This window comes from Larus michahellis, chromosome 27 (assembly GCF_964199755.1).
Source record: "Larus michahellis chromosome 27, bLarMic1.1, whole genome shotgun sequence".
Taxonomy (NCBI): domain Eukaryota; kingdom Metazoa; phylum Chordata; class Aves; order Charadriiformes; family Laridae; genus Larus; species Larus michahellis.
The window spans coordinates 1,485,833-1,513,450 of record NC_133922.1 but is presented as its reverse complement, the minus strand read 5'-3'; the positions used below and the strand labels follow the sequence as shown (position 1 = coordinate 1,513,450).

At 64.4% G+C, this 27,618-nt stretch overlaps 2 protein-coding genes across 4 annotated transcripts; both read right to left on the bottom strand.

Annotated features, from left to right (window-relative positions):
• Positions 1-705: 705 nt before the first annotated feature.
• On the bottom strand, positions 706-4,806 carry LOC141735020 (kallikrein-8-like). Of its 2 annotated transcripts, none has more exons than XM_074567436.1 (6): positions 4,630-4,806; positions 3,417-3,475; positions 2,400-2,547; positions 1,808-2,061; positions 1,342-1,478; positions 706-1,067 (listed from the first exon to the last, which is right to left on the bottom strand). In XM_074567436.1, the coding sequence occupies exons 2-6, from the start codon at positions 3,457-3,459 to the stop codon at positions 915-917; spliced, it is 735 nt and encodes a 244-aa protein (XP_074423537.1). In that variant the 5' UTR covers positions 3,460-3,475; positions 4,630-4,806; the 3' UTR covers positions 706-914. The 2 variants fall into 2 exon arrangements, with proteins under 2 accessions (XP_074423537.1, XP_074423536.1); XM_074567435.1 differs by having other exon boundaries at positions 1,342-1,508; positions 4,630-4,759.
• A 5,526-nt stretch (positions 4,807-10,332) lies between these two features.
• Positions 10,333-27,171, bottom strand: LOC141735028 (dual specificity tyrosine-phosphorylation-regulated kinase 1B-like). Of its 2 annotated transcripts, none has more exons than XM_074567452.1 (11): positions 27,044-27,171; positions 24,398-24,540; positions 23,433-23,570; positions 20,641-20,829; positions 19,297-19,444; positions 18,238-18,524; positions 17,167-17,313; positions 15,325-15,465; positions 14,019-14,322; positions 13,079-13,185; positions 10,333-11,206 (listed from the first exon to the last, which is right to left on the bottom strand). In XM_074567452.1, the coding sequence occupies exons 2-11, from the start codon at positions 24,461-24,463 to the stop codon at positions 10,514-10,516; spliced, it is 2,220 nt and encodes a 739-aa protein (XP_074423553.1). In that variant the 5' UTR covers positions 24,464-24,540; positions 27,044-27,171; the 3' UTR covers positions 10,333-10,513. The 2 variants fall into 2 exon arrangements, with proteins under 2 accessions (XP_074423553.1, XP_074423554.1); XM_074567453.1 differs by having other exon boundaries at positions 23,433-23,552.
• Positions 27,172-27,618: the final 447 nt, after the last annotated feature.

The following is a 27,618-nucleotide window of genomic DNA, read 5'->3' as shown; positions in this document are numbered from 1 at the left end:
TTGGCCTGTGGAGACGGGGCTGGGATGGAGACACCAAGAAGGAGGGTTTGGCTCCGGGGCATCGCAAGGGTTTGTTGCTCTTTTGGGGGTGGCACCAAGCTGGATTTTGGCCCCCCCCCCCATGACGGTGCAAAGAGCCCTGGGTGATCCTGACACAGCCAACGGGTCTGCCCCATGGTGGGGCCCAACAGATCTACCTGTAGTAGGATGAACAGGTCTGCCCCGTGGTGGGGTCAACAGGTCTACCTGCAGTGGGGTCTACAGGCCTGCCCTATGGTGGGGTCACCAGGTCTACCTGCAGTGGGGTCTACAGGCCTGCCCCATGGTGAGGCCCACAGGTCTACCTGCAGTGGGGTCAACAGGCCTGCCCCATGGTGAGGCCCACAGGTCTACCTGCAGTGGGGTCTACAGGCCTGCCCTATGGTGGGGTCACCAGGTCTACCTGCAGTGGGGTCAAGAGGCCTGCCCCATGGTGAGGCCCACAGGTCTACCTGCAGTGGGGTCACCAAGTCTACCTCCTGGCCAGGGCAATGGGTCTACCCCATGGTGGAGCCAACAAGTCAACCCCATAACAAAGGCCAACAGGTCTACCCCAAAGGGGGTGAACTGGGTCTTCTCCTGCCCCTGTGAGATGGGGGGGGGCAAGTCGGGGCACCTTGACCTGCCAGAGCTTTTTCTCCACCCACGGAAGACATGGTGAAAAGCCACGTCAAAAAAAACTTTATTCACCGCCATCTCAACAGGGTCCCACGGTCAACTCCTGCCCCCCCCTGCCCCACCCCAGGGCATGTGCCCCAGCGCTCGGACCGGCCGGCTCTGGGGACCTTCGTCAGGGAGGAGGAGGAGGAGGAGGAGCTGTGAGGTCCATCCTGTGGCCACGGGGGCGCTGGGGATGGATCGGGGAGGCTGGGGATTCAGTTCCTTCTCATGGTGTCCTGAAGCCACCGGGTGTATTTGCAGAGGTTGACGTAGACACCGGGTTTCTTGGGGTCCCCGCAGATGCCCGGGCCCCAGGAGACGATACCCTGGAGCCGCCCATCGCACATGAGGGGTCCCCCGGAGTCACCCTGACGAGGCAAGAAGGGAGGGGGGGAGGGGGGGCATGTGGGGATCTGGGACTCACCCCAAAGGATCCCCCCCCAAATCTGAGGCTGCTTCAAGGCTCTCCGCCCACAAAATCCCACCACGGAGAAGGCCTCCTCTCCTCCCACCGAGCGAAGCCATCTCCCCTCCCACCCCATGTACCCAAATCCCAGTTAGGTGCCGCCGGCTGCGCCGAATCGTGCCCGTTCTCAGCCCCCAAACCCTTCCCTCGTGGGGTTTTGGGGTCCTTGCACCCACCTGGCAGGAGTCAGCCCGACTGCGGGACTCGCCCGCGCACACCATGTTGGAGGTGATGGAGTCGGGGTAGATGCGCCGGCACTGCTCTTCCGAGACAATGGTCACCTTGGTGCAGTGAAGGTCCTCGGGGAAGTTGACTGTGGGGATGATGGAGGGCACGAGGTCACCTGGGGGAAGGGGGGGACGGACCAAGTGATCCAACTTGGACCCAGCTTGGACCTCTTGTCCTCTTTGCCCATCCCTCCTCTTCCTCTTGGTGGCACCAAGCAGGAGCTCCGAGGCTTCCTGGGGCCCTGAGCAGGTCCCCCAGATGCCTGGGTTCCCTCGGGGGGTCTAACCCTTGTTAGACCAGGACCGGGGTGGGAAGGGGACTTTGGGGGATCCCGGACACCTGGGTCCTTGAGGAGAAGACACACATCTAGGGGTTATTAGTGCACCCCAGATGTCTGGGTGAGAAGCTTCCTACCTTCAGGGCTGGTGGTGGACCCCCAGCCCGAGATCTGGCAGGTCTTGCCGGGCACGGGGCAGTGGGAAGCCAACGGCAACGGTTTCACCTCCTTGTTGATGTGGACGGGCAGGAACAACTTGATGAGCATCAGGTCACCATCCTTGTTGGTCTCGTTGTAGCGCGGGTACCTGAAGACCTTGGCCGAGCGCCGCCGCTGCTCGGTGCTACCCGAGTCCTTGTGGCTCCGGCCCCCCAGCCGCACGTTGATGAAGCTGATGAAGCCGAAGGCATGAGGGTTGGTGGTGGTGGTGGGTCCACGTTGGACATAGCGGGGACCACAGCACCCCACACAAAGCAAGGGGCGGAGGCAGAGCCGTGGTCCCAGAAGGTGGTGACATGGGCAGAAGAAGCAAAAGCAGAAAAGGGCAGAGTTTCGGTTACGCGTGGGTGGAAAAGGGGCAGAGTGAAGCCCTCTGAGATGCCACCAACCCTCCCAGCTCTGCTTGGCTGGAAAGCAGGAGCCCAGGTGTCACCCAGCACCGATTCCTGCTCTGTCTCAGCCCATCGACACCAAACCCAACCGGGCACCGCTGTCCCCGTGGCCTCCTACCCCGAGACGTGGCAGTGGGCGGCCGTCAGCACCCAGTTCTTGTCCACCAACGTCCCCCCGCAGATGAACCTCTCGCCTTTGAAGAGGGCGGCCTGCCAGGGCAGGTCGCAGGAGGTCCCCTCGATCACCCACAGGACGTTCCTCGAGGCTGTTGGGGACAAAGGGACACGGGCACAGGGTAGGTTGGGACCCTCTGGTGTGACATGGTCACCCCTAGTGGCCCCGTCCCCATGTCTCCTAGACAAGGGGGTGAATCGGTGGTGGAAGTGGCCGGTCCAGCGTGGGAGAGACCAGGAGGTCTATGGGGTGGAGAGGGGGCACCTGGGACAGATGGGGGTCCCTGGGATGAATGGTGAGGTGTCCCATGGGTCCTTGGGGCAGACATGGGGCACCCGGGTGGATGTGCAGCTTCTGGGGAAGACATGGCGGGGTGTCACGGGTGGACGTGGGGCCCATGGGGTGGGCATGAGCTCCCCCGGGGAAGATATATGACTGGGGAGCACCCAAGGTGGATGTGGGGCAGCCCCACGAGTAGATGTGGGGTGCCTGGGGTGGTTGGGGGTCCCCAAGGTGGACTTGGTGGTCCCACAGGTAGACGTGGTACCCCTGGGGTGGGCACAGGGGGCCTGCAGAGGGATGTGGGGGTCCCACAGGTGGACAAGTGACACCCAAGGTAGATGTGGGGTGGACATAGAGGTGCCTGAGGCAGTTGTGGGGCCGCTGGGGAGGATACACGGGTCCCACAGGTAGGCGTGGGGCATTCAATGCGGCCACGGGGGTCCCAGGGGTGGACACGGGGCATCCAAGGTGGGCGTGAGGGTCCCATGGGACTCCTTGGGGTGGACGTGGGGGTCCCATGGGTGTTCACGGGGCATCCAAGGTGGAGGACATGGACATCCCACGAGTGGACACGGAGCATCCAAGGTGTGGAGGGGCGTTCCCCAGGTGGACATGGGACCTCCAGGGTGGACACAGGACCCTCCAGGGCAGACATGGGGGTCCCAGGTCCTCTCCTACCTGTGGCTACCAGCGCCAGGAGCATCAGGAGCAGGACCTTCATGCCGGAGGGCTGGGAGCTGTGGGGAGATGGCGAGGGGGTGGCTCCGGCCCTGGGTGGCCCACGGCAGGGTGGGGGGTAAGGGTGGGGACACGGACCTTTGGGGACACGAGGTGTCAGGAGGACAGGAGGGAAATGAGGATAGGGAGGGAGGAGGGAAGGGAGGACGGCAAAGGGGTGAGGGAGGATGGGAAAGGAGGACGGGAAAGGGGTGAGGGAGGACGGGAAAGGAGGACGGGAAAGGGGTGAGGGAGGACGGGAAAGGAGGACGGGAAAGGGGGGAAGGGAGATTGGGAAAGGGAGAAAGGAAAAGGGGGGAAGGGAGGATGGAAAAGGGACGGAAAAGGGGGGACGGAAAAGGGGGAAAGGGAGGACGGGGAAGGGGGGAAGGGAAAGGGGGGAAGGGGGGAAGGAAAAGGGGGAAGGGAGATTGGGAAAGGGGGAAAGGAAAAGGGGGGAAGGGGGGACAGAAAAGGGGGAAAGGAAAGAGGGAAGGGAGGACGGAAAAAGGGGGAAGGAAAAGGGGGGATGGAAAAGGGGGAAGGGAGGATGGAAAAGGGGGGAAGGGAGGACGGGGAAGGGAGGACGGAAAAGGGGGAAGGGAGATTGAGAAAGGGGGAAAGGAAAAGGGGGGAAGGGAGGACGGAAAAAGAGGGAGGGGAAGGGAGGATGGGAAAAGGAAGATGAGAAAGGAGAGAAGGGAGGACAGGAAAGGAGGACGGAAAAGGGGGAAGGGAGGACGGAAAAGGGGGAAGGGAGGACGGAAAAGGGGGAAGGGAGGACGGAAAAGGGGGAAGGGAGGACGGAAAAGGGGGAAGGGAGGACGGAGAAAGAAGGGAAGGGAAGACAGGAAGGGGGGAAAGGAAAGGAGGAAGGGAGGACGGGAAAAGGGAGGACGGGAAAAGGGAGGACGGGAAAAGGGAGGACGGGAAAAGGGAGGACGGGAAAAGGGAGGACGGGAAAAGGGAGGACGGGAAAAGGGAGGACGGGAAAAGGGAGGGGAGGACGGGAAAGCCCAGAGGGCGAGAGGGAGGGCGGGGGGGAAGGAGGAGGGAAGGCCAGGAGCCACCCTGACTACCCCTGGGGGCAACTCCGGGGACACCCCCCCCCCAACCCCCCCCCCCCCAATCCCCCCCCTGCCCCATCCCAACCCCAGGGCCCCCATCTTCCTACCGGGGGCTGGCGCGGGGCCGTTGGGGCCACGGGGAGGGGAGGCTCCACCCGAACTGGTGAAGCGCCGCGGCCGCGTCTTCCTCCTGCCACCGCCAAGGCCGGGTTTTTATCTGGGGCCGGAGGAGGAAACGGCTTCCTCCGCCTTCTCCTCTAATCCGGCCACGGCTCCGGCACCTTCCGCCCGGCTCCAGGAAACTCGTGTCACGGGGTGGCCCCGTGGGGTGGGGGGACAGGGTTGGGAGGAGAATGGGTGGGAAGGCACCGGGATGGGGTTCCGGTGGGGTCAACCCCGAAACGTGGCTCCTTGGTGGTCACCAGGACCTGACGCTGGAGGAGAAGGGTCGAGAGGAAACATCTCCAGTAGGTTCAAGGCCAAAATGTGGCTCCTCGATGGCCGCCAGAACCTGGGGGTGGATGAAGATGGCTGAGAGGACACCAGGACATGTCTCCAGTGAGGTCAACCCCAAAACGTGACTCCTTGATGGCCACCAGAACCTGGGGGTGGATGAAGATGGCTGAGAGGACACCAGGACATGTCTCCAGTGAGGTCAACCCCAAAACGTGACTCCTTGATGGCCACCAGAACCTGGGGGTGGATGAAGATGGCTGAGAGGACACCAGGGCACATCTCCAGTAGGGTCAACCCCAAAACGTGGCTCCTTGATGGCTACCAGAACCTGAGGCTGGAGGAGAAGGGTTGAGAGGACACGTCTCCAGTGGGGTGAACCCCAAAACGTGGCTCCTTGATGGCCACCAGGACCTGGGGGTGGATGAAGATGGTTGAGAGGACACCAGGACATGTCTCCAGTGGGGTGAACCCCAAAACGTGGCTCTTCATTGGGTGCAGGGCCAAGGTTGGCCAAGAGGTGTTGGGACGTGTCTCCTGGGGGTCAACCTTGAAGCGTGGCTCCTCCTGGTCGGCTGGAGAACGTGGGGTTGGCCAAGTGGTGCCGGGACGTGTCTTTGATGGTCAACCTTGAACTGCGGCTCCTCGTTGGATGCAGAAGATGGGGTTGGCCAAGAGGTGACGGGACATGTCTCCTGGGGCTCAACCTTGGACCGTGGCTCCTGGATGAAGAACATGGGGTTGGCCAAGAGGTGACGGGACGTGTCTTTGATGGTCAACCTTGAACTGCGGCTCCTCGTTGGATGCAGAAGATGGGGTTGGCCAAGAGGTGACGGGACGTGTCTCCTGGGGCTCAACCTTGGACCGTGGCTCCTGGATGAAGAACATGGGGTTGGCCAAGAGGTGATGGGATGTGTCTTTGATGGTCAACCTTGAACTGCGGCTCCTCGTTGGATGCAGAAGATGGGGTTGGCCAAGAGGTGACGGGACGTGTCTCCTGGGGCTCAACCTTGGACCGTGGCTCCTGGATGAAGAACATGGGGTTGGCCAAGAGGTGACGGGACGTGTCTTTGATGGTCAACCTTGAACTGCGGCTCCTCGTTGGATGCAGAAGATGGGGTTGGCCAAGAGGTGACGGGACGTGTCTCCTGGGGCTCAACCTTGGACCGTGGCTCCTGGATGAAGAACATGGGGTTGGCCAAGAGGTGACGGGACGTGTCTCCTGGGGGGGGGTCAACCTTGAACTGCGGCTCCTCGTTGGATGCAGAAGATGGGGTTGGCCAAGGGGTGACGGGACATGTCTCCTGGGGCTCAACCTTGGACCGTGGCTCCTGGATGAAGAACATGGGGTTGGCCAAGAGGTGACGGGATGTGTCTCCTGGGGGGTCAGCCTTGAAGCATGGCTCCTCCTGGTTGGCTGGAGAACGTGGGCTTGGCCAAGGACGGTTGAGAAGGTCCAAGACGTGGCCTCCCGGTCCCTCAGCCTTTCTCCTTCTGGTCATCCTCGCCTTCGTTCCCGGCTACCTCTGAACCCCCTCCGCGGACGTCACCTGGTCCCCTCTGTGTCCCATGGTCAAGGGTGGGCGACACGGTGACCCCACGGTGGTGGTCACCAGCCCCCCCCCTCCCATTTCCCCTCGGTCCCTCCAGAAGACGAGCAGATGTTCCCACATCTCTCCTCCTCTTCCTCCACGTCCCCCCCCTCCCCCCCGCCAGGCGGCGGGGACCCTCCCAGTTCCTCCCAGTTGAACCCCAGTGAGAACCTTCCCAGGTCAGGTGACGACGCCTCCAGGGCAGGGAGCCACCGAGCCGGGAAGCGGGTCCTTCCAGTTTTTTGGAAATCCCAGTTGAACCCTGCCCCGTCAACTGGGTTGGACTGGGATGGGCCGGGCTGACTCAGCCCCTCCTGGATGCTCTTGACTCGCCCCGGGGCGGGGGGGGGGGTGGGGGGGGTGGGCCTCGTTACCCAATCAGCTCTGGGCTCTTAATTAGCCCAGGTGTTAATTGAGCTCCAGGCAAGTCGTCAAGGGTCGTAATTAGCCGGCTCTCATTAACCCGGGGAGCTCCCATGATGCTTTGCGGCTTTGGGGGGGGGAGGGAGGGGGGCGGGGCGATTAATTGGGGCTGAGATTAATTGGGGGGGGGCGGGTAATTAATTATCAATTAATATGTATACGGCCTTAACTCCACACCCCCCCCCCCGCATATACCTTTAACCCTGCTCCCAGTTGCCCCCAGTCCCTCCCAGTTGCCCCCCCCCATCCGAACGCTCCCAGTTACCCCCAGTTGACCCCCAGTTGCCCCCCCCCCCAATGTCCCCAACACCCCAGTGCTCCCAGTTGCCCCCCAGTCCCTCCCAGTTGCCCCCAATGGCCCCCCCATCCCAACACTCCCAGTTACCCCCAGTTGCCTCCAGTGCTCCCAGTTGCCCCCCAGTCCCTCCCAGTTGCCCCCAATGGCCCCCCCATCCCAACACTCCCAGTTACCCCCAGTTGCCTCCAGCGCTCCCAGTTGCCCCCCAGTCCCTCCCAGTTGCCCCCCCTCAATGTCCCCAACACCCCAGTGCTCCCACTTCCCCACAGCTCCTCCCAGTTGCCCCCAGTCCCTCCCAGTTGCCCCCAATGCCCCCCCCACCATCCCAACACTCCCAGTTACCCCCAGTTGCTTCCAGTGCTCCCAGTTGCCCCCCAGTCCCTCCCAGTTGCCCCCAATGGCCCCCCCATCCCAACACTCCCAGTTACCCCCAGTTGCCTCCAGTGCTCCCAGTTCCTCCCAGTTACCCCAGTGCCCCCAGCCCCTCCCAGTTGCCCCCAATGGCCCCCCCCCCATCCCAACACTCCCAGTTACCCCCAGTTGCCTCCAGTGCTCCCAGTTGCCCCCCAGTTCCTTCCAGTTGCCCCCACAAGCCACCGTTCCCGGCTCCTCCCAGTTACCCCAGTCGCACCCAGCCCCTCCCAGTTGCCCCCAGTTGCCCCCCAGTTGCCCCCGCTCTTCTCAATATCCCCCCACAACCCAGTTGCTCCCAGCCCCCCCCAGTTCTCTGGGGGGGCTATAGGGGGGTATACAGAGGCTCGGGGGGGGGGGAGGCGGGGGCAGACCCTATAGGGAACCTCCCAGGCCCTATAGGTCCCCTCACCCCCCACCCTATGGGCTCCCCCCCATCCCTATAGGCCCCCCCTGACCCTATAGGGGGTTCCCCGGTCCCTACAGCTCCCCCGGCCCCTGTATGATCCCCCCCAGGCCCTATAGCTCCCCTATACCCTATAGGGCGCCCCCCAGGCCCTATACATCCCCTATACCCCCCCCCCCCATACCCCTTACACCCTACAGATCCACCCCCCGGGCCCTATAGCTCCCCCCATGCCCCCCTGTACCCTATAGAATCCCCTCCCTGGTTCCTACAGCCCCCCCCCATGGGGCCCTATACCCTAGAGATCCCCCCCCCCCATAGAGCCCTATAGACTATAGAGCCCTCCCCGGTCCCTAAAGCTCCCCTCTATAGGGCCCTACACCCTATAGCCCCCCCCATACCTTATAGACCCCCCTATACCCTATAGGTCCCCCCCGGTCCCTACAGCTCCCCTTATACCTTATAGACCCCCCTATACCCTATAGATCCCCCCCGGTCCCTATAGCCCCCCCCATAGTGCTCTACACCCTATAGAACACCCCCCCCCCGCCCCGGTCCCTATAGCCCCCCTACACCCTATAGAACCTCCCCCGGTCCCTATAGACCCCCTCTATAGGACCCTACACCCTATAGAACACCCCCCCCTCCCCGGTCCCTAAAGGCCCCCTCCGGTCCCTATAGCCCCCCTACACCCTATAGAACCTCCCCCGGTCCCTATAGACCCCCCCTATAGGGCCCTACACCCTATAGAACCCCCCCCCCCTCCCCGGTCCCTATAGGTCCCCTCCGGTCCCTATAGCCCCCCTACATCCTATAGAACCTCCCCCAGTCCCTATAGACCCCCCCCCATAGGGCCCTACACCCTATAGAACACCCCCCCCCCCCCGGTCCCTATAGCCCCCCTACACCCTATAGAACCTCCCTCGGTCCCTATAGACCCCCTCTATAGGACCCTACACCCTATAGAACCCCCCCCCTCCCCAGTCCCTATAGGCCCCCTCCGGTCCCTATAGCCCCCCTACATCCTATAGAACCTCCCCCAGTCCCTATAGACCCCCCCCCCATAGGGCCCTACACCCTATAGAACACCCCCCCCCCCCCCCCCCGGTCCCTATAGCCCCCCTACACCCTATAGAACCTCCCCGGTCCCTATAGACCCCCCCTATAAGGCCCTACACCCTATAGAAACCCCCCCAGTCCCTATAGACCCCCCCATAGGGCCCTACACCCTATAGAACACCCTGCCCTCCCTGGTCCCTATAGCCCCCCTACACCCTATAGAACCTCCCCCAGTCCCTATAGACCCCCCCCATAGGGCCCCTACACCCTATAGAACACCCCCCCTCCCCGGTCCCTATAGACCCCTCCCCGGTCCCTAGAGCCCCCCCACTCCCCCCCCCACCCTATAGACTGCCCCTATAGGGCCCTACACCCTACAGAACACCCCCCCCGGTCCCTATAGACTCCCCCCCCCCGACCCTATAGACCCTATAGCCCCCCCCACCCCCCCCCCCCCCCCCCCAATGGCCGCAGCAGTGAGGGGGACCCGCGGGTGCCGCTGTCACCAGTTTATTCACCGCCCCCCCCCCCCCCCCGGGGGACATCCCCCCCCCCCCGGGGCAGAGTGTGGGTATGGGGGGGGGGGGGCACCCATGGGTGGGGGTGGGGGGCACCCATTGCGGGGGGGGGGGCAGCACCCATGGGGGGGGGCACCCTCTTTGGTACAATGAATTAATGACAAAAACCGGCCCGGGGTGACTGGGGGGGGGGGGGTGGGGTGGGTTGAGGGGGGGGGCGGGACCCCCCACCCATGGGTGGCACTTTGAGGAGGGGGGGGGGGAGTGGGGCTGAGAAACCCCCCCCTCCCCTCAAAATGGGTGCCCCCCCCCCCCCCAAGAGGTGGGTGTTAACCCCCCCCACCTCGAGAGGCAGCAGCACCCCCAAAATAGGTGGGTGCCCCCCCCCCCAAAAGAGGTGCCCCCACCCATGGGTGCCCCCCCCCCCGCCCCCCGCCCTCTGAAAATGACTGGGTGCCCCCCCCAGAGCTGGGTGCCCCCACCTAGAGAGGCGACCCCCGCCCCCCCCCCCCCCCAAAATGGGAGGCTGCCCCCCTCTTCAAGAGGCAGAAACCCCCCCCAAAAAGGGGGGGGGGGGGGGCACCTCCCCAAATGGGTGGGGGCCCCCCTCCCAAAAAACAACAACTGGGTGCCCCCCCCCCCATTTTGGGCCGTTTTCCCTCTTCTTCTTCCCCCCCCCCCCCCCAATATTTCCTACCCCCAGCAATAATTAATAATAATTAATAATAACAATAATAATAATAATAAAGCGCCGCGGGGGGGGGGGGGGGGGGCGGGGAACGGGACAAGGGACACAAGGGGGGGGGGGGGGAAGGGGGGGGGGAGACGACGTCAAGAGCTGGCGGCGGTACTTTGGGGGACGCACCCCCCCAAAATGGCCGAGTCCTCGTGATCGGGGCGTCCCCGTAAATGGGGAGCCCCAAAATGGGGGGGGGACACGACGTTTTCCAGGGGGTGTCCCCCTCCCCCCGTCGTCGTTGTCCCCCCCCCTCCTCCTCCTCCTCCTCCTCCTCCTCCTCCGGTTGTTGTCCCCCCCCACCTCCTCCTCCTCCTCCTCCTCCGGTGACCCCCCCTCGAGTCCGGAATGCCGTGGGGACAAAGGGGTGACAGTCCGGGTGGTGACGAGGAGGAGGGGGGGCGGTGGCGGTGGGGGGGAGGAGGAGGAGGAGGAGGAGGAGGGGGCGGGGGGGGCGGCGGGGGAGGGGGGGGCCCCCCCAAATCCATGGCGGTGGGGGGGGGAACCGGGGGGGCCGGCGGCGGGTGGTGCTGGTGTTGCTGGTGGTGGTGCTGGTGGTGGTGCTGGTGGTGGTGGTGTTGGTGGTGGTGTGGTGTTGGTGGTGGTGGTGGGGCGGGGGGGGGCGTGGGAAAGGAGGGGCCCCCCCGCCTCCTCCTCCTCCTCCTCTCCTCCTCTCCTGTCCCTACCCCCGGGGGGGGTTTGGGGGCTCCCAAGGGGACGAAGGCGTCGGTGACGGTGGCAGCCGGGTCCCCCAAGGGCCAAGGTCGGGGTGGTTGCGTTGGGGGGGCCTGGGGGGAGAGAGAGAGAGAGAGAGGAGTTAGGGGGGCGGGGGGGGGAGCGGGGGTGGTGGCCATGGTGTCCCCAAGGTCACCACATCATGGCGATGGCATGGCCAAGGTCCCCACGTCATGGCCATGGTGTCCCCAAGGTCCCTGTGTTATGGCCATGAGGTTCTCAAGATCCTCGTGTTACGGCCAGGAGGTCCTCAAGGTCCCCACCTTGTGGTCACAGTGTCCCAAGGTCCTCAAGTCACGGACACGGTGTCCCCAAGGGTCACCACTTCATGGCCATGGTGTCCCAAAGGTCCCCGTGTTATGGCCATGAGGTTCTCAAGATCCTCGTGTTACGGCCAGGAGGTCCTCAAGGTCCCCACCTTGTGGTCACACTGTCCCAAAGGTCCTCAAGTCACGGACACGGTGTCCCCAAGGGTCACCACGTCATGGCCATGGTGTCCCAAAGGTCCCCGTGTTATGGCCATGAGGTTCTCAAGATCCTCGTGTTACGGCCAGGAGGTCCTCAAGGTCCCCACCTTGTGGTCACAGTGTCCCAAAGGTCCTCAAGTCACGGACACGGTGTCCCCAAGGGTCACCACGTCATGGCCATGGTGTCCCAAAGGTCCCCACCTTATGGCCATGAGGTTCTCAAGATCCTCGTGTTACGGCCAGGAGGTCCTCAAGGTCCCCACCTTGTGGTCACGGTGTCCCAAAGGTCCTCAAGTCACGGACACGGTGTCCCCAAGGGTCACCATGTCATGGCCATGGTGTCCCAAAGGTCCCCGTGTTATGGCCATGAGGTTCTCAAGATCCTCGTGTTACGGCCAGGAGGTCCTCAAGGTCCCCACCTTGTGGTCACAGCGTCCCAAAGGTCCCCAGGTCACGGACATGGTGTCCCCAAGGGTCACCACGTCATGGCCATGGTGTCCCAAAGGCCCCCGTGTTATGGTCATAAGGTTCTCAAGATCCTCATGTTACGGCCAGGAGGTCCTCAAGGTCCCCACCTTGTGGTCACGGTGTCCCAAAGGTCCTCAAGTCACGGACACGGTGTCCCCAAGGGTCACCACGTCATGGCCATGGTGTCCCAAAGGTCCCCGTGTTATGGCCATGAGGTCCTCAAGATTCTCATGTTACGGCCATGAGGTCCTCAAGGTCCCCACCTTGTGGTCACGGTGTCCCAAAGGTCCTCAAGTCACGGACACGGTGTCCCCAAGGGTCACCACGTCATGGCCATGGTGTCCCCAAGGTCCCCACCTTACGGCCATGAGGTTCTCAAGATCCTCGTGTTACGGCCATGAGGTCCTCAAGGTCCCCACCTTGTGGTCACGGTGTCCCAAAGGTCCCCAAGTCACAGACATGGTGTCCCCAAGGGTCACCACGTCATGGCCATGGTGTCCTCAAGGTCACCACATCATGGTCATGGTGTCCCCAAGGTCCATGTGTCCCACCCAGTGTCACTAGAAGAATCCTGAGGGTCCCCAAGGTCCATGCCTCCCGCTGGTTGTGACCAGGTTGTCCCCAAGGCCCATGTCTCCCACACAGTGTCCCCAGGGTCCCCATCTCATGACCAGTACATTCTCATCTTCTGCTGTCCCCAAGGTCCGTATCACCCTCCTGGTGTCACTAGAGGGGACCCAAGGGTCCCCAAGGTCCATGTCACCCACCTGCCATGGCCAGGGAGGGTGACCAAGGTCCCCATCTCACTGCCAAGGCAACCTCAAGGTCTCTGGTGTCCCCAAGCTCCGGGTCACCCTCCCAGTGTCGCTACAGGGATCCTGAGGGTCCCCAAGGTCCATGTCTCCCACCCGCTGTGACCAGGGTGCCCCCAAGGACCACGGGTGTCCCCGGGGGTGGGGTGGGGACATCCACGGGTGCCACCGGCAGTACCTGGGGACTCTGCATCTCGTAGTCGGCGTGCGGCGGGGCCGCGCTCCCGTAGTAGCGGTTGCTGTAGCGGTAGCTGCGGTTGTCATTGGAAGAGCCACTGGAGCCACCTGCCAGGGGACAACGGGGACATCAGCGGTGGTGGCATGGGACGGGGAGGTCCCCAAAGGGATTGGGGGGGGCAGGGGGGAAAGCCTGGGGAGATGTCACCCAGCAGGACACCGGAACTGGAAGGGCTGGGGTTGGGGATGGGATGGGAAGCAGAGCCACGGTGGGGTTTCAAGGCACGGTGGTGGCCCAAGGAGATGTCACCCAGCAAGACATGGAGCCTGGAGGGACAGGGATGGGACAAGATGAGGCGTGGTGGTGGCCTTGGAAGCCACCATCCAGCACAAGATGGAGCATGGTGGGACAGGAACAGGAATGGCACAGGACTGAGAATGTGGACACGTTCTGGAGCTCATGGTGGCCTGGGGTGCCACCATCCAGCAGGACATGGAGCCTGGAGGGACAGGGATGGGACAGGACCAGGTGTGGTGGTGGCCTGGCGTGCCACCGGCCAGCAGGACATGGAGCCTGGAGGGACAGGGAAGGGACAGGACCAGGTGTGCTGATGGTGGCCTGGGGCACCACCGTCCAGCAGGACATGGAGCCTGGAGGGACAGTGACACATCTGGGACAGGTTCAAGCCCCACGGCCACATTTTGGGCCGCCATCGTGACCCACAACACCAAAACCCATCGAGATCCACCACCCAGAAGCCCAGGACTGGGTTTGGTGGCCCTACCCGAACTGGAGATGGAACTGGTGGTGCTGGTGCTGTGCTCCATGGCACAAGATTGAGCCCCACAGCCACGTTTTGGGGCCACCATCGTGACCCACAACACCAAAACCCATCGAGATCCACCACCCAGAAGCCCAGGACTGGGTTTGGTGGCCCTACCCGAACTGGAGATGGAACTGGTGGTGCTGGTGCTGTGGCTGTGCTCCATGGCGGGACTGGTGGAGGTGCTGTTGCTGGTGTTGGTACCTTCGTCGTTGGTCTTCTTGAAGAAGTTGTGTTGGAGAGCGTAGAAGGGGGTGATGCGACTCCGGGGTTCGTAGTCCAACATCCGTAAGACCAAGTCCTTGAACTTCAGGTAGTCGGAGGGCGCGTGGCCCTGCTCCCCCGCCCGGCGGCCACCGGGGCCACCGCTCTCCACCCCCAGCACCTCGTGGAGTCGCCGTGTCCCCGGCACCTTGTATTCCTGTAGGACACGGAGGTGGGATGGGGTGGTTTGGGGGATCCGTGTGAGAAGATCTGATGGTTGGGGGGGATCCCTGATGGAGATCTGATGGTTTGGGAGAAGATCTGATGGCTTGGGGTTCCTCGATGAAGATCTGATGATTTGGGGGGTCCCTGGGTGGAGATCTGATGGTTTTAGGGTCTCCTTGATGGAGATCTGATGGTTTGGGAGAAGATCTGATGGTTTGGGGGGGTCCCTGATGGAGATCTCATGGTTTGGGGGGTCCTTGATGGAGATCTGGTGGGCTTGGAGGGTCCATGGGAGAAGATCTGATGGTTTGGGGGGTCCCTGATGGAGATCTCATGATCTGGGGGGTCCTTTGATGGAGATCTGGCAGGTTTGGAGGGTCCATGGGAGAAGATCTGATGGTTTGGGGGGGGGTCCCTGATGGAGATCTCATGGTTTGGGGGGTCCTTGGGAGAAGATCTGATGGTTTGGGGGATCCTTGGGGGGCACCTGATGGTTTCGGGGGGGTCCCCAAGGCCAAGGAAGGAGATTTAGGGAGGTATTAAGGGAGATCCAGGGGGTTTGGGGAAGTCCTTGGAGGCTCTGGAGGGATACCAAGCCATACTGGGAGGCCCTGAAAGGCAACTGGGCCATACTGGGAGGCACTGGGATACACTGGTGTGGCACTGGGACATCCCGGGAGGCAGCTAGGAGGAACCGAGCGGATCTAGAGAGGTTCTGAAGGTCTCCTGGGCCATACTGGGAGGCCCGAAAGGGTTACTGGGCCATAGTGGGATGCTCTGAAAGACTACTGGGCCATACTGGGAGGTCCTAAAGGGTTACTGGGCCATACTGGGAGGAACTGCGAGATAATTCAGAGCCATTGGGACATGCTGGGAGGCACCTGGGAGCAAGTGAATGGATCTTAGGAAGTTCTGAAGGTCTCCTGGGCCACACTGGGAGGTTCTGAAGGCCTTACTGGGCCATACTGGTCTATACTGGGAGCGTCCCACTCACCTTTTTGCTCTCCTTGTTCCTCTTGAGGGCCCACCCCCCTTCCGGAAGCTTCTCGAAGTATTTACGGGCTTTGGGGGCCTGTTCCAGCATGTGGGGGGGGGGCAGCCCCAGCACCTCCACGATCCGGTTCATCTGGTCGGCCTGGGGACAGGGAAGGGGACACGGGGGGATGTCACCGCTGTCCCCAAGGCCACCGTTGTCCCTAAGGCCACCCCCCACCCCGGCCCTGCCAGTGTCCCCAAGGCCACCCCAGGACCTGGGTAATGAGGGAAGCGGAAAGGGGATGTGGCAGCCTTGATGCCACCGTGGTGTTCCTCAACGTGGTTTGGGGACAGAGATGTCCCCAAGGCCACCCTGGCCTTGTCAGAATGTCCCCAGAGTCCCCGATGCCACCCTGACCCTGTTGCGGACATCTCTGGGGTCCCCAAGGCCACCCTGACCCTGTTACGGAATCGTCCCCAGGGTCCCCAAGGCCACCTTGGCCCACCTGGGGGATGTCCCCAAGGTCCCCAAGGCCACCTTGACCCCACTGGGGACACCTCCGTGGTCCCCAAGGCCACCCCGACTCTGTTACGGACGTCCCCAGGATCCCCAGGGCCACCTTGGCCCAGCTGGGGGATGTCCCCAAGGTCACCCTGACCCCGTTGGGGACATCTCTGAGGTCCCCAAGGCCACCCTGACTCTGTTACGGACATCCCCAGGGTCCCCAAGGCCACCTTGGCCCAGCTGGGGGATGTCCCCAAGGCCACCCTGACCCCACTGGGGACACCTCTGGGGTCCCCAAGGCCACCCTGACTCTGTTACGGAGGTCCCCAGGGTCCCCAAGGCCACCCTGACCCTGTTGGGGACATCTCCGTGGTCCCCAAGGCCACCCTGACCCTGTTACGGACGTCCCCAGGGTCCCCGAGGCCACTTTGGCCCAGCTGGGGGATGTCCCCAAGGCCACCCTGACCCTGTTATGGACGTCCCCAGGGTCCCCAAGGCCACCTTGGCCCAGCTGGGGGATGTGCCTAAGGTCCCCAAGGCCACCCTGACCCCGTTGGGGACATCTCTGGGGTCCCCAAGGCTACCCCGACCCTGTTACGGACGTCCCCAGGGTCCCCAAGGCCACCTTGGCCCAGCTGGGGGATGTCCCCAAGGTCCCCAAGGCCACCCTGACCCTGTCAGGTCTGTTGTTCAACTCCCCCAGGTCTGGCCTCGCCCCTTCCTCCCGAGCCCCGCCCCTTTCTCCCAGGACACGCCCCCCCAAAAGACCACGCCCCTTCCCCCAAGCCCCGCCCACCTCATTAGAACCACTGGAAAGGGGCTCCCTATTGTTCACACACCCCCCCCCCCAAGCTGTGGTCCGGCCCCGCCTCCCCTTCCCCCAAGCCACGCCCCCTCTCCAAGACCACGCCCCCTCCCCAAGCCCCACCCACCTCATTGACACCATGGAAGAGGGGCTCCCAGGTACGGCACTCCCCCCCCCCAACCTGACCCCGCCTCCTCCGCCCCGAGCCCCGCCCCTCGCTCCCAAACCACGCCCCCTCATCCAGACGACCACGCCCCCTCCCCAAGCCCCGCCCACCTCATTGACACCACCAAAGAGGGGCTCGGAGGTACGGCACTCCCCCCCAAACCTGACCCCGCCTCCTCTGCCCCAAGCCCCGCCCCTCGCTCCCAAACCACGCCCCTCCCCTGAAAGGCCCCGCCCCCTCCCCAGGCCCCGCCCACCTCATTGACCCCACCAAAGAGGGGCTCGCAGGTACGGCACTCCCCTCCCCAACCTGACCCCGCCTCCTCCGCCCCGAGCCCCGCCCCTCGCTCCCAGGCCCCGCCCCTCGCCCAAGAGGCCCCGCCCACCTCGTTGGCCCCGCTGAAGAGGGGCTCGCCCGTGTGCATCTCCACCAGGATGCAGCCCAGGGACCACATGTCGATGGCCAGGTCGTAGGGCAGCCCCAGCAGCACCTCGGGGGAGCGGTAGAAGCGGCTCTGGATGTACTGATAGATCTAGGGGGGGGGCGGGGGGGGGGGCTTCAGTTAGGGGCGGGGCCACTCCTGGGGGCGTGGCCACGCCGCCAGGGGGCGGGGCTTAGCACCCAGGGGGTCTGGAAGAGCCCTTTATGGGGGACGGGAGAGGGTATGTGGCTTTAAAAAGGGGCGGGAGCACACCTAAGGGGGCGTGGCTTCATCAAATGAGGCGTGGCTAAGCCAGAAGGGGGCGTGGCTTAGCGCCCCCCCCCCCCCCGGAGTATAACAGTGGGGCAGGGGGAGCTGGAGGGGGTGGGGCTACAGGAAGGGGGTGGGGCCAGCTCGGGGGGGCGTGGTTTTACCTGGGGGCGGGACCAAGACAAAGAGGTGTAGGGGGTGTGGTATTAGGACATGTGGGCGGGGCTTAGACGTTTGGGGGCGGGGCTTAGGCTCTCAGGGGGTGGAGCTTAGCCCTTGGGGGCGGGGCTTAGTGGTCCATAGCCCCTCAAACAGGCCATGGGTGGGAGTCAGCATCCCGGGGGCGGGGCTTACTGGCCCAGGGGGCGGAGCCAAGGCAGGGGGCATGGCCGTGTGACAAGTGGGCGGGGCTTAGACCTTCGGGGGCGGGGCTTAGACCTTCGGGGGCGGGGCTTAGTGGTCCATAGCCCCTCAAACAGGCCATGGGTGGGAGTCAGCATCCCGGGGGCGGGACTTACTGGCCCAGGGGGCGGAGCCAAGGCAGGGGGCATGGCCGTGTGACAAGTGGGCGGGGCTTAGACCTTCGGGGGCGGGGCTTAGACCTTCGGGGGCGGGGCTTAGTGGTCCATAGCCCCTCAAACAGGCCATGGGTGGGACTCAGCATCCCAGGGGTGGGTCTTCCCGACCCAGGAGGTGGATATAAATGACATGGGCGTGTCCCTGGGCGTGTCCCCGCCCCCTTTCCCCCACCCCCTTTCCCCTCACCCTCTGGCCCAGCTGGCAGGAGCTGCCGAAGTCGACGATCTTGACGGCCGAGCGCTTGGGGTTGCAGAGGAGGATGTTCTCGGGCTTGAGGTCGCAGTGGATGATGCTGAGCTCGGGGGTGGCGAGGAAGAGGAGGGCGGCGCAGAGCTGCTGGGCGAACTTGCGGGTGAGGTTGAGGGAGACGCCGCGGAAGTTGGTGTTGCGGAGGAGGTCATAGAGGTTGTAGGAGAGGAGCTCGAAGGCCAGGCAGAGGTGGTTGCGGAACATGAAGTGGCGCTTGAGGTGGACTGTGGTGGAGGGGGAGGGATGGAGAGAGAAATGGGGGGCAGTTAGGGGGCGTGGGGGGAGAAATGGGGGGTGGGGAGGGGGCTTGGGGGGTAGTTAGGGGGTGGGGAGGGGGTTTAGAGGGGAAATGGGGGTAGGGAGGGGGTTTTGGGGGGTAGTTAGGGGGTGGGGAGGGGGTGGAGAGGGGGGTTGGGGGTGAGAAGGGGGGTTAGGGGGTGGTTAGGGGGTGGGAAGGGGAAATAGGGGGTGGGGAGGTTGGTTAGGAGGGGAAAACAAGGGGTGGGGAGGCAGTTTGGGGGGGAAATAGGGGGTGGGGATGGGGAGGTTGGGGGTGCCAACAGCCCCCTCTCAAAGGGGCTCCAGCATTTTTTCCCCCCAGGACACCGGCGCCGTGAGGCGAGCCCCCCAAGTGCCTGCCCCCCAAGTGCCCACCCCACTGACCGATGTAGTCCAGAACTTCCCTCCCAGCAAGATTTTCCCCATAACTGGCCCCAAATCCCTGCCCCACTGTGAGCTCTGACCTTCTCCCTGCCCCACAACTGCCCCCCCCAACCACATCTACCCCATTTCCCTGCCCCACAAGCCCACTCCTCCTCTCCCTGCCCCACATCTGCCCCCAACGACCCCCCTGCAGCCAGCCCCATCACTGCCTGCACCCCACGGATCGACACCAAACCCCTCCCCAAAAGGGGCTCCAGCTCTTTTCCCCTGGGATACGGGTGCCGTGGGGCGAGCCGCCCAGGTTCCTGCCCCCCAAGCGCCTGCCCCACTGACCGATGTAGTATTTCATCTCGGTGTGGTGCTGGTTCATGAGCTGGAGCAGCCGCAGCTCGATCTGGGCCTGGTTGAGAAACGCCTTCTTGTTCTTGATGATCTTGATGGCCACCCACTCCTGGGCTTGGTGGTCATAGGCCTTCACCACCTGGGGACAAAAAAAGGGGGCAGTGAGGGTGGCAGGGGGACCCCCAGATTCTGGGGGGGGTCCCCAAGATTCGGGGGGGGACACCCCAAAACTGTTGGGGGGGAACCCAAGATGCTGGAGGGACACCAAGGATGAACCTGGAGGGAGATGGAGGACGTGGGGACACCTTGGGGACATTGTGGGGGGACCCTGAGGGGACGTGGGGGACCCCCAGGGTGGCAGGGGGACCTCGACATTCTGGGGGGGACCCCAAGATTCGGGGGGGGACACCCCAAAAGTGTTGGGGGGGACCCCAAGATGCTGGAGGGACCCCAAGGGTGAACCTGGAGGGAGATGGAGGATTTGAGGGACAGTGGGGACACCTTGGGGACAGCACGGGGGGACCCTGAGGGGACATGGGGGACCCCCAGGGTGCCAGAGGGACCCCCAGATTCTGGGGGGGGTCCCCAAGATTCGTGGGGGACACCCCAAAACTGTTGGGGGGACCCCAAGATGCTGGAGGGACCCCAAGGGTGAACCTGGAGGGAGATGGAGGACGTGGGGACACCTTGGGGACATTGTGGGGGGACCCTGAGGGGACGTGGGGGACCCCCAGGGTGGCAGGGGGACCTCGACATTCTGGGGGGGACCCCAAGATTCGGGGGGGGACACCCCAAAAGTGTTGGGGGGGACCCCAAGATGCTGGAGGGACCCCAAGGATGAACCTGGAGGGAGATGGAGGACGTGGGGGACAGTGGGGACACCTTGGGGACAGCACGGGGGGACCCCGAGGGGACATGGGGGACCCCCAGGGTGCCAGAGGGACCCCCAGATTCTGGGGGGACCCCGGAAGTGCTCTGGGGACCCCAAGGATGCCAGGAGGACCCCAGGGACGCCAGGAGGACCCTGGGGGATGCCATAGGGATGAATCTGGAGGGAGATGGAGGACTGGGGGTGACGGTGACACCCCGGTGACACCCTGGGGACCCTGAGGTGACCCTGAGGGGACTCCAGGACTGTGCGGGGACCCCAAGATTCTGAGAGGACCCCAGAAGTGCTCTGGGGACCCCAAGGATACCAGGAGGACCCCAGGGACGCCAGGAGGACCCTGGGGGATGCCATAGGGATGAACCTGGAGGGAGATGGAGGACGGGGGGTGACGGTGACACCCCGGAGACCCCCGTGCCCCCCCCGCCCCCAGCCCGGTGGCCCCCCACCTGTCCGAAGGAGCCCTTGCCGATGAGGGAGTCGATCTCGTAGCGGTCGAGCCAGCGCTCGCCGCTGCGGACGATGTAGTCGTGGTTGTCGTCGTCGTAGCCCTCGTTGCAGAGCCGTCGCTCCTTCTTGGTGCCGGCGGCTTCGGGGGGGCCCTGCTGCGCCCGGCGCTTCTTCTTGGCATAGTAAACCTGGGGGGGGGGGGGCGCAAAAAAGCGATTGGGGGGCGAAGTTGGGGGTTTTGGGGGGATTTGGGGGGTTTTGGGGGGTCAGTAGGGGTGGGTTTGGGGGGATGTGAGGGGATTTGGGGGGGGTGTGGGGGAATTTCGGGGGGGGATGTGGGGCAGGAGGGGGGGTTTGGGCAGGCACGTGGGGATCTGGGGAGGTTTGGGGGGGACGTGGGGGCGATTTGGGAAGGGTTAGGGGGCAGTAGGGGGGGATTTAGGGGGGCGGTGGGGGGATGTGGGGAGGTTGGGGGGCAGTAGGGGGAGATTTGGGGGGATGAGGGGGGACGTGGGGGCGTTTGGGGGGATTTGGGGGGGGATGTGGGGGAATTTGGGGGGGTTGGGGTTCAGTAGGTGTAGGTTTGGGGGGACATGAAGGGATTTGGGGGGGGATTTGGGGGGGATGTGGGGCAGGAGGGGGGGTTTGGGCAGGCACGTGGGGATTTGGGGAGGTTTGGGGGGGACGTGGGGGGATTTGGGGGGGTTTGGGGGGGATTTGGGAAGGGTTAGGGGGCAGTAGGGGGGGATTTAGGGGGGCGGTGGGGGGATGTGGGGAGGTTGGGGGGCGGTAGGGGGAGATTTGGGGGGATGAGGGGGGACGTGGGGGCGTTTGGGGGGATTTGGGGGGGGATGTGGGGGAATTTGGGGGGGTTGGGGTTCAGTAGGTGTAGGTTTGGGGGGACATGAAGGGATTTGGGGGGGGGATTTGGGGGGGATGTGGGGCAGGAGGGGGGGTTTGGGCAGGCACGTGGGGATTTGGGGAGGTTTGGGGGGGACGTGGGGGGATTTGGGGGGGGTTTGGGGGGGATTTGGGAAGGGTTAGGGGGCAGTAGGGGGGGATTTAGGGGGGCGGTGGGGGGATGTGGGGAGGTTGGGGGGTGTTAGGGGGAGATTTGGGGGGATGAGGGGGGACGTGGGGGGGGTTTGGGGGGGGTTAGGGGTCAGTAGGGGGGGATGTGGGGGGGGGTTGGGGAGATGGGGGGAATTTGGGGGGATAAGGGGGGACGTGGGGGGGATTTGGGGGGGGGGTGGGGCACCGTAGGGCGGACAGGGCCTGACCTTGACCTGTTCCAGGCCCCCCCCGCCCCCGCAGCACCCATGGGTGACAGAAGTCCCCTCCCACCCCTCCTGGAGCACCCATAGGTGACAGAAGCTCCTCTGGAGCACCCATGGGTGCCCAAACCCCCCCTCAGATCCCCAGGACTGACCCGAGGGGGTGTCACCCATGGGTGCCAGACCCCCCCCAGCACCCATAGGTGCCAGAAGATCCCCTAAAAGGGGGATCTCCCACTCCTGGAGCACCCATGGGTGCCGGAAGCCCCCCTCAGATCCCCAGGACTGACCCCAGGGGGTGTCACCCATGGGTGCCAGACGCCCCCCCCAGCCTCCCCCCAGCACCCATGGGTGCCAGATCCCCTAAAAGTGGGATCTCCCACTCCTGGAGCACCCATGGGTGCCCAAAGCCCCCCCAGATCCCTGGGGCTGACCCTGGGGGGGTGTCACCCGTGGATGGCAGAGCCCCCCCTAAGCCCCCCCAGCACCCATGGGTGCCAGAAGATCCCCTAAAAGGGGGATCTCCCACTCCTGGAGCACCCATGGGTGCGAGACCCTCCCCCCCAGCCTCCCCCCAGCACCCATGGGTGCCAGAAGCCCCCCCAAAAAGGGGGATCTCCCACTCCTGGAGCACCCATGGGTGCCGGAAGCCCCCCTTAGATCCCCAGGACTGACCCCAGGGGGTGTCATCCATGGGTGCCAGACGCCCCCCAGCCTCCCCCCAGCACCCATGGGTGCCAGAAGCCCCCCCAAAAAGGGGGATCTCCCACTCCTGGAGCACCCATGGGTGCGAGACCCTCCTCTCCCCAGCCTCCCCCCAGCACCCATGGGTGCCAGAAGCCCCCCCAAAAAGGGGGATCTCCCACTCCTGGAGCACCCATGGGTGCCGGAAGCCCCCCTCAGATTCCCAGGACTGACCCTAGGGGGTGTCACCCATGGGTGCCAGACCCCCCCCAGCACCCATAGGTGCCAGAAGATCCCCTAAAAGGGGGATCTCCCACTCCTGGAGCACCCATGGGTGCCCAAAGCCCCCCCAGATCCCTGGGGCTGACCCTGGGGGGGTGTCACCCGTGGATGGCAGAGCCCCCCCTAAGCCCCCCCAGCACCCATGGGTGCCAGAAGATCCCCTAAAAGGGGGATCTCCCACTCCTGGAGCACCCATGGGTGCGAGACCCTCCCCCCCAGCCTCCCCCCAGCACCCATGGGTGCCAGAAGCCCCCCCAAAAAGGGGGATCTCCCACTCCTGGAGCACCCATGGGTGCCGGAAGCCCCCCCAGATCCCCAGGACTGACCCCAGGGGGTGTCATCCATGGGTGCCAGACGCCCCCCCCAGCCTCCCCCCAGCACCCATGGGTGCCAGATCCCCTAAAAGTGGGATCTCCCACTCCTGGAGCACCCATGGGTGCCAGAAGCCCCCCCAGATCCCCGGGGCTGACCCTGGGGGGGTGTCACCCGTGGATGGCAGAGCCCCCCCTAAGCCCCCCCAGCACCCATGGGTGCCAGCACCCACAACTGACCTCATTGATGTGCTTGTAGGTCTTGATGAGGTCGACGGAGAGTTTGCGCAGGGGGGCACTGCCCGCGTCCCGGAAGCTGCGTGGCACCCGCCGGGGCAGCAGCCCCAGTTCCGGCAGCAACTGGGGAGACTGGGTGAACTGGGAGTCCCAGTAAGCTCGGGAAGGGGGGGAAGTGGGGAGGACTGGGGGTGCTGGGGGACTCTGAGGGGGGAAACCGGGGGTCCCGGTGGGCTATGAAGGGGGGGGGAACTGGGGTGTCCTGCGGGTCCCGGTTGCTCTGGGGGGGAACTGGGTTGAACTGGGGGTCCCAGTAAGCTCGGGGGGGGGCAGAACTGGGGGGGGTCTGGGGGGGTCCCAGAATTGGGGGTCCCAGTGGGCTCAGAGCAAGGGAACTGGGGGGCTCTGGGAGAACTGGGGGTCCCATTGGCTCTGGAGGGGAACTGGGGTGAACTGGGGGTCCCAGTAAGCTCGGGGGGGGCAGAACTGGGGGGGGTCTGGGGGGGTCCCAGAATTGGGGGTCCCAGTGGGCTCAGAGCAAGGGAACTGGGGGGCTCTGGGAGAACTGGGGGTCCCATTGGCTCTGGAGGGGAACTGGGGTGAACTGGGGCCCCCAGTAAGCTTGGAGCGGGGCAGAACTGGGGGGGTCCCAGAATTGGGGGTCCCAGTGGGCTCAGAGCAAGGGAACTGGGGGGCTCTGGAGGGGAACTGGGGTGAACTGGGGCTCCCAGTAAGCTCGGGGCGGGGCCGGGGGGGGAACTAGGAGGGATGGTAGGCTCCATAGGGGGAATTGGGGGTCCCAGGGGTCCTAGTGCCCCCCCTCCATTCCAGGGGTCCCAGGGGTCCTAGTGCCCCCCCCTCCCCTTTCCAGGGGTCCCAGAGGTCCTAGTGCCCCCCATCCCATTCCAGACATCCCAGGGGTGTTCCCCCCTCCCCTGGGGTGCCCACTCCTTGATTTGAGGGGGTACCTGGGGGGGCTCGGCCATGGGCTGGAGGCTGGCGAAGGGGGGGGCATGGCCGGGCTGGCCCGACATGGTGGGCTCAGAGCGGAACCAAACGCCCGGCCAGGCCGGCCCCGGGCATCCTGCGCTGCAGCCGCAGCTGCCGCCACCTGTGGGGAGAGAGTGTGGGGTGGGTGGGTGAGGGTGGGGGCCCCCTCAATCGGCCCCGGGTCCCCACCCAAACCCCCCCACAGCCACCCAAGGAAGGAGGGAGCTGTGGGTTGGGGTTTACCATCAGTAAGGCCCAGAGTGAACGAGCACAGGTGGCCCAATCTCATCTCTTGGGGTGGAAAAAAGCCCAGTCCCAGCCCTTAGTAGGGCCCAGAGTGAACAGGGTGGGGCCCTCAGCCTGGCCCCGCCCCCTGGGAGGCTGCACGCGCGCGCACACACACACACATGTGCCCTGGCCATCAGTAGGGCCCAGAGTGAACACACACAAGAACCGGCCCTATCTCATCCCTTAGGGCGGAAAAACCCGTGTCAGACATCAGTAGGGCCCAGAGTGAACAGGGTGGGGCCTCCAGACTAGCCCCACCCCCTGGAAGGCCACACCCCACCTGACCCTGCCCCTTGATAGGCCACAGCCCCACCTGGCCCTGCCCCTTGAGAGGCCACACTCCCCCGGGGCCATCAGTAGGGCCCAGAGTGAACATGGGAAGTGGGGGAGGCTGATCCTGCCATGGCAACAGGCTTCCCATTGGCTGCCCATCCTCTTCAGCAGCCAATAGCGAGCCGGCAGCACTGGTGCTGGGCGGGGCCATGGCTGTGAGCAGGGGTGGAGCTTAAATACTGCCCCTTCCCCAGGTGAAACCAGTATGGACCAGTATGGTGGGGGGGAAGTGGGAGGTAGCACTAGGGGGGGGGTTCTGTGCCCCAGTTTACCTGAGGGGGGATGACTGGGGGAACTGGGACGGGGCTGGGGCAACTGGGATGGGGCTGGGATAGAACTGGAGGGAACTGGGATGGGACCGGGGGAATTAGGACGGGGCTGGGAGGAACTGGGATGGGACTGGGATGCTGGGGGGAGAGGAAACTGGGATGGGGCTGGGGCAAACTAGGATTGAACTGGGAGGAACTGGGATGGGACTGGGGGGAACTGGGATTGGGCAAGAAGGAACTGGGACGCGGCTGGGGGGAACTGGGATTGGGTGGGACGGAACTGGGATGTTGGTGGGGAAACGAATTGTGGGGGAGGGAACTGGGACGGGACTGGGATGCTGGGAGAGGAACTGGGATTGGGTGGGAGGGAACTGGGACGTGGCTGGGAGGAACTGGGGGGAACTGGGATGGGACTGGGGGAACTGGGATTGGGGAGGTAACTGGGACGTGGCTGGCATGCTGGGGTGGAGGGAACTGGGATGGGGTAGGGCTGTACTGGGAAGAACTGGTCTGGAACTGGTACCGGGGGGGCCATACTGGCACTGGGGGAGTCAGACCTGTACTGGGGGATCTATACTGGTGCTGGGAGGATCCATACTGGTACTAGATCTGTGCTGGTACTAGGGGGTCCATACCGGTAATGGGAAGGGCCATACTGGTCCCAGGAGGGCCACACTGGTCCTGGGAGGGCCATACTGGTCCCAGGAGGGTCCATACTGGTACTGGGAAAGTCCATACTGGTACTGGGAAAGTCCATACAGGTACTAAGGTCTCTATACTGGTCCCAGGATGGGCCATACTGGTCCTGGGAGATCTATACTGGTACCGGGAGGGTCCATACTGGTACTGGTGGATCTATACTGGTATTGGGACTGATATATACTGATACTGGGGGGGATCCATACTGCTACTGGGAGGGACATACCAGTACTAGGGGTCCATACTGGTACTGAAAGGGTCGATACTGGTACTAGGAGGGTCCATACTGGTCCCGGGAAGGTCCATACTGGTCCCAGAGGGGGCATACTGATACTGGGAGAGTCAGACCTGTACTGGGGGATCTATACTGGTACCGGGAAGGGTCCATACTAGTCCCGGGGGATCTATACTGGTATCGTGGGGGCCATACTGGTAGAGGGGGGATCCATTCTGGTAACAGTCATATTGATACTGGGGGGATCCATACTGGTACTGGGAAGGTCAGACCTGTACTGGGGGGATCCATACTGGTACTGGGGATCCATGCTGGGGGGTCCATACTCATGCTGGGAGAGTCATACTGGTACTGGGGGGGGGCCACACTGGTACTGGGGAGGTTCATACTGGTCCCGGGGGATCCATACTGGTCCCAGGGAGGTCCATACTGGTACTGGGTGGGTCATACTGGTACTGGGGGATCTATACTGGTCCTGGGATAGGCCATACTGGTACCGGGAGGGTCCATACTGGTCCCAGTACCAGTTATGGCCCATCCCAGTCCAGTCACTGACCGAGACCAGAGGGGGCGGAGCCTGGACGGGGAGGGGGCGGGGCCTGTCCGGAGGGCGGGGCCTGTCACAGAGGGGGCGTGGTCTTCACCGAGGGGGGCGTGTCTTGTCGCGAGGGGGCGGGGCCTGTCCCTGTGAGGAGAAGCCGGTGCCGGGGCGGGGGAGGCCCGTGATGGAGCGGCCCCGGGGGGGGAAGGGGACCCGGGGGTTAGCGGTAGCGGTACCCGATGCCAGCGGAAGGACTCACCTGAGGCGGCGGCGGCGCTGCCCGGGGCGGAGGCGGCGGCGGGGCCGGGGCCGGGGCCGGGAGCGGCGGCGGCGACCGGGGATTTCCCAGTAATGCCCGGGGAAAATGGCGGCCACAACAAACCGCCCGCTGCCGCCGCCGCGCATGCGCCGCCCCGCCCCTTTCTCCCTCGGCCAATCCGACGCCGGGACGCCCTCCCGTTTCGACCAATAGGCTTGCAGCTTCCCCCACAGCCCCCCCACCTCCCGCCGTGGCCCCGCCCAGCCGGCGCTGTCGCGCGTGCGCGTTGCAATCCCGCCGCCCGCCCCGCCCCACAGGGAAAGGGCGCTGCGCGCGCGCGCGGGGACTCGTCGTGGCACCGCCCACAAAAGGGCGGGGCTTCGTAAAACCACGCCCCTTCTAGCCACGCCCCCTCGGTGCGGGTTGAGGCCCCTCCCAAGGAGCTTAATTACCCCCCCCCCGACCCCCCCGGTGATTAATTACCCCCCACGGAGGTTAATTACCCCTCCCAGGGGTTAATTAACGCCCCCCAGGCAGTTAATTACACCCCCCCCCCCTCCCCCCCCCGTATCCAA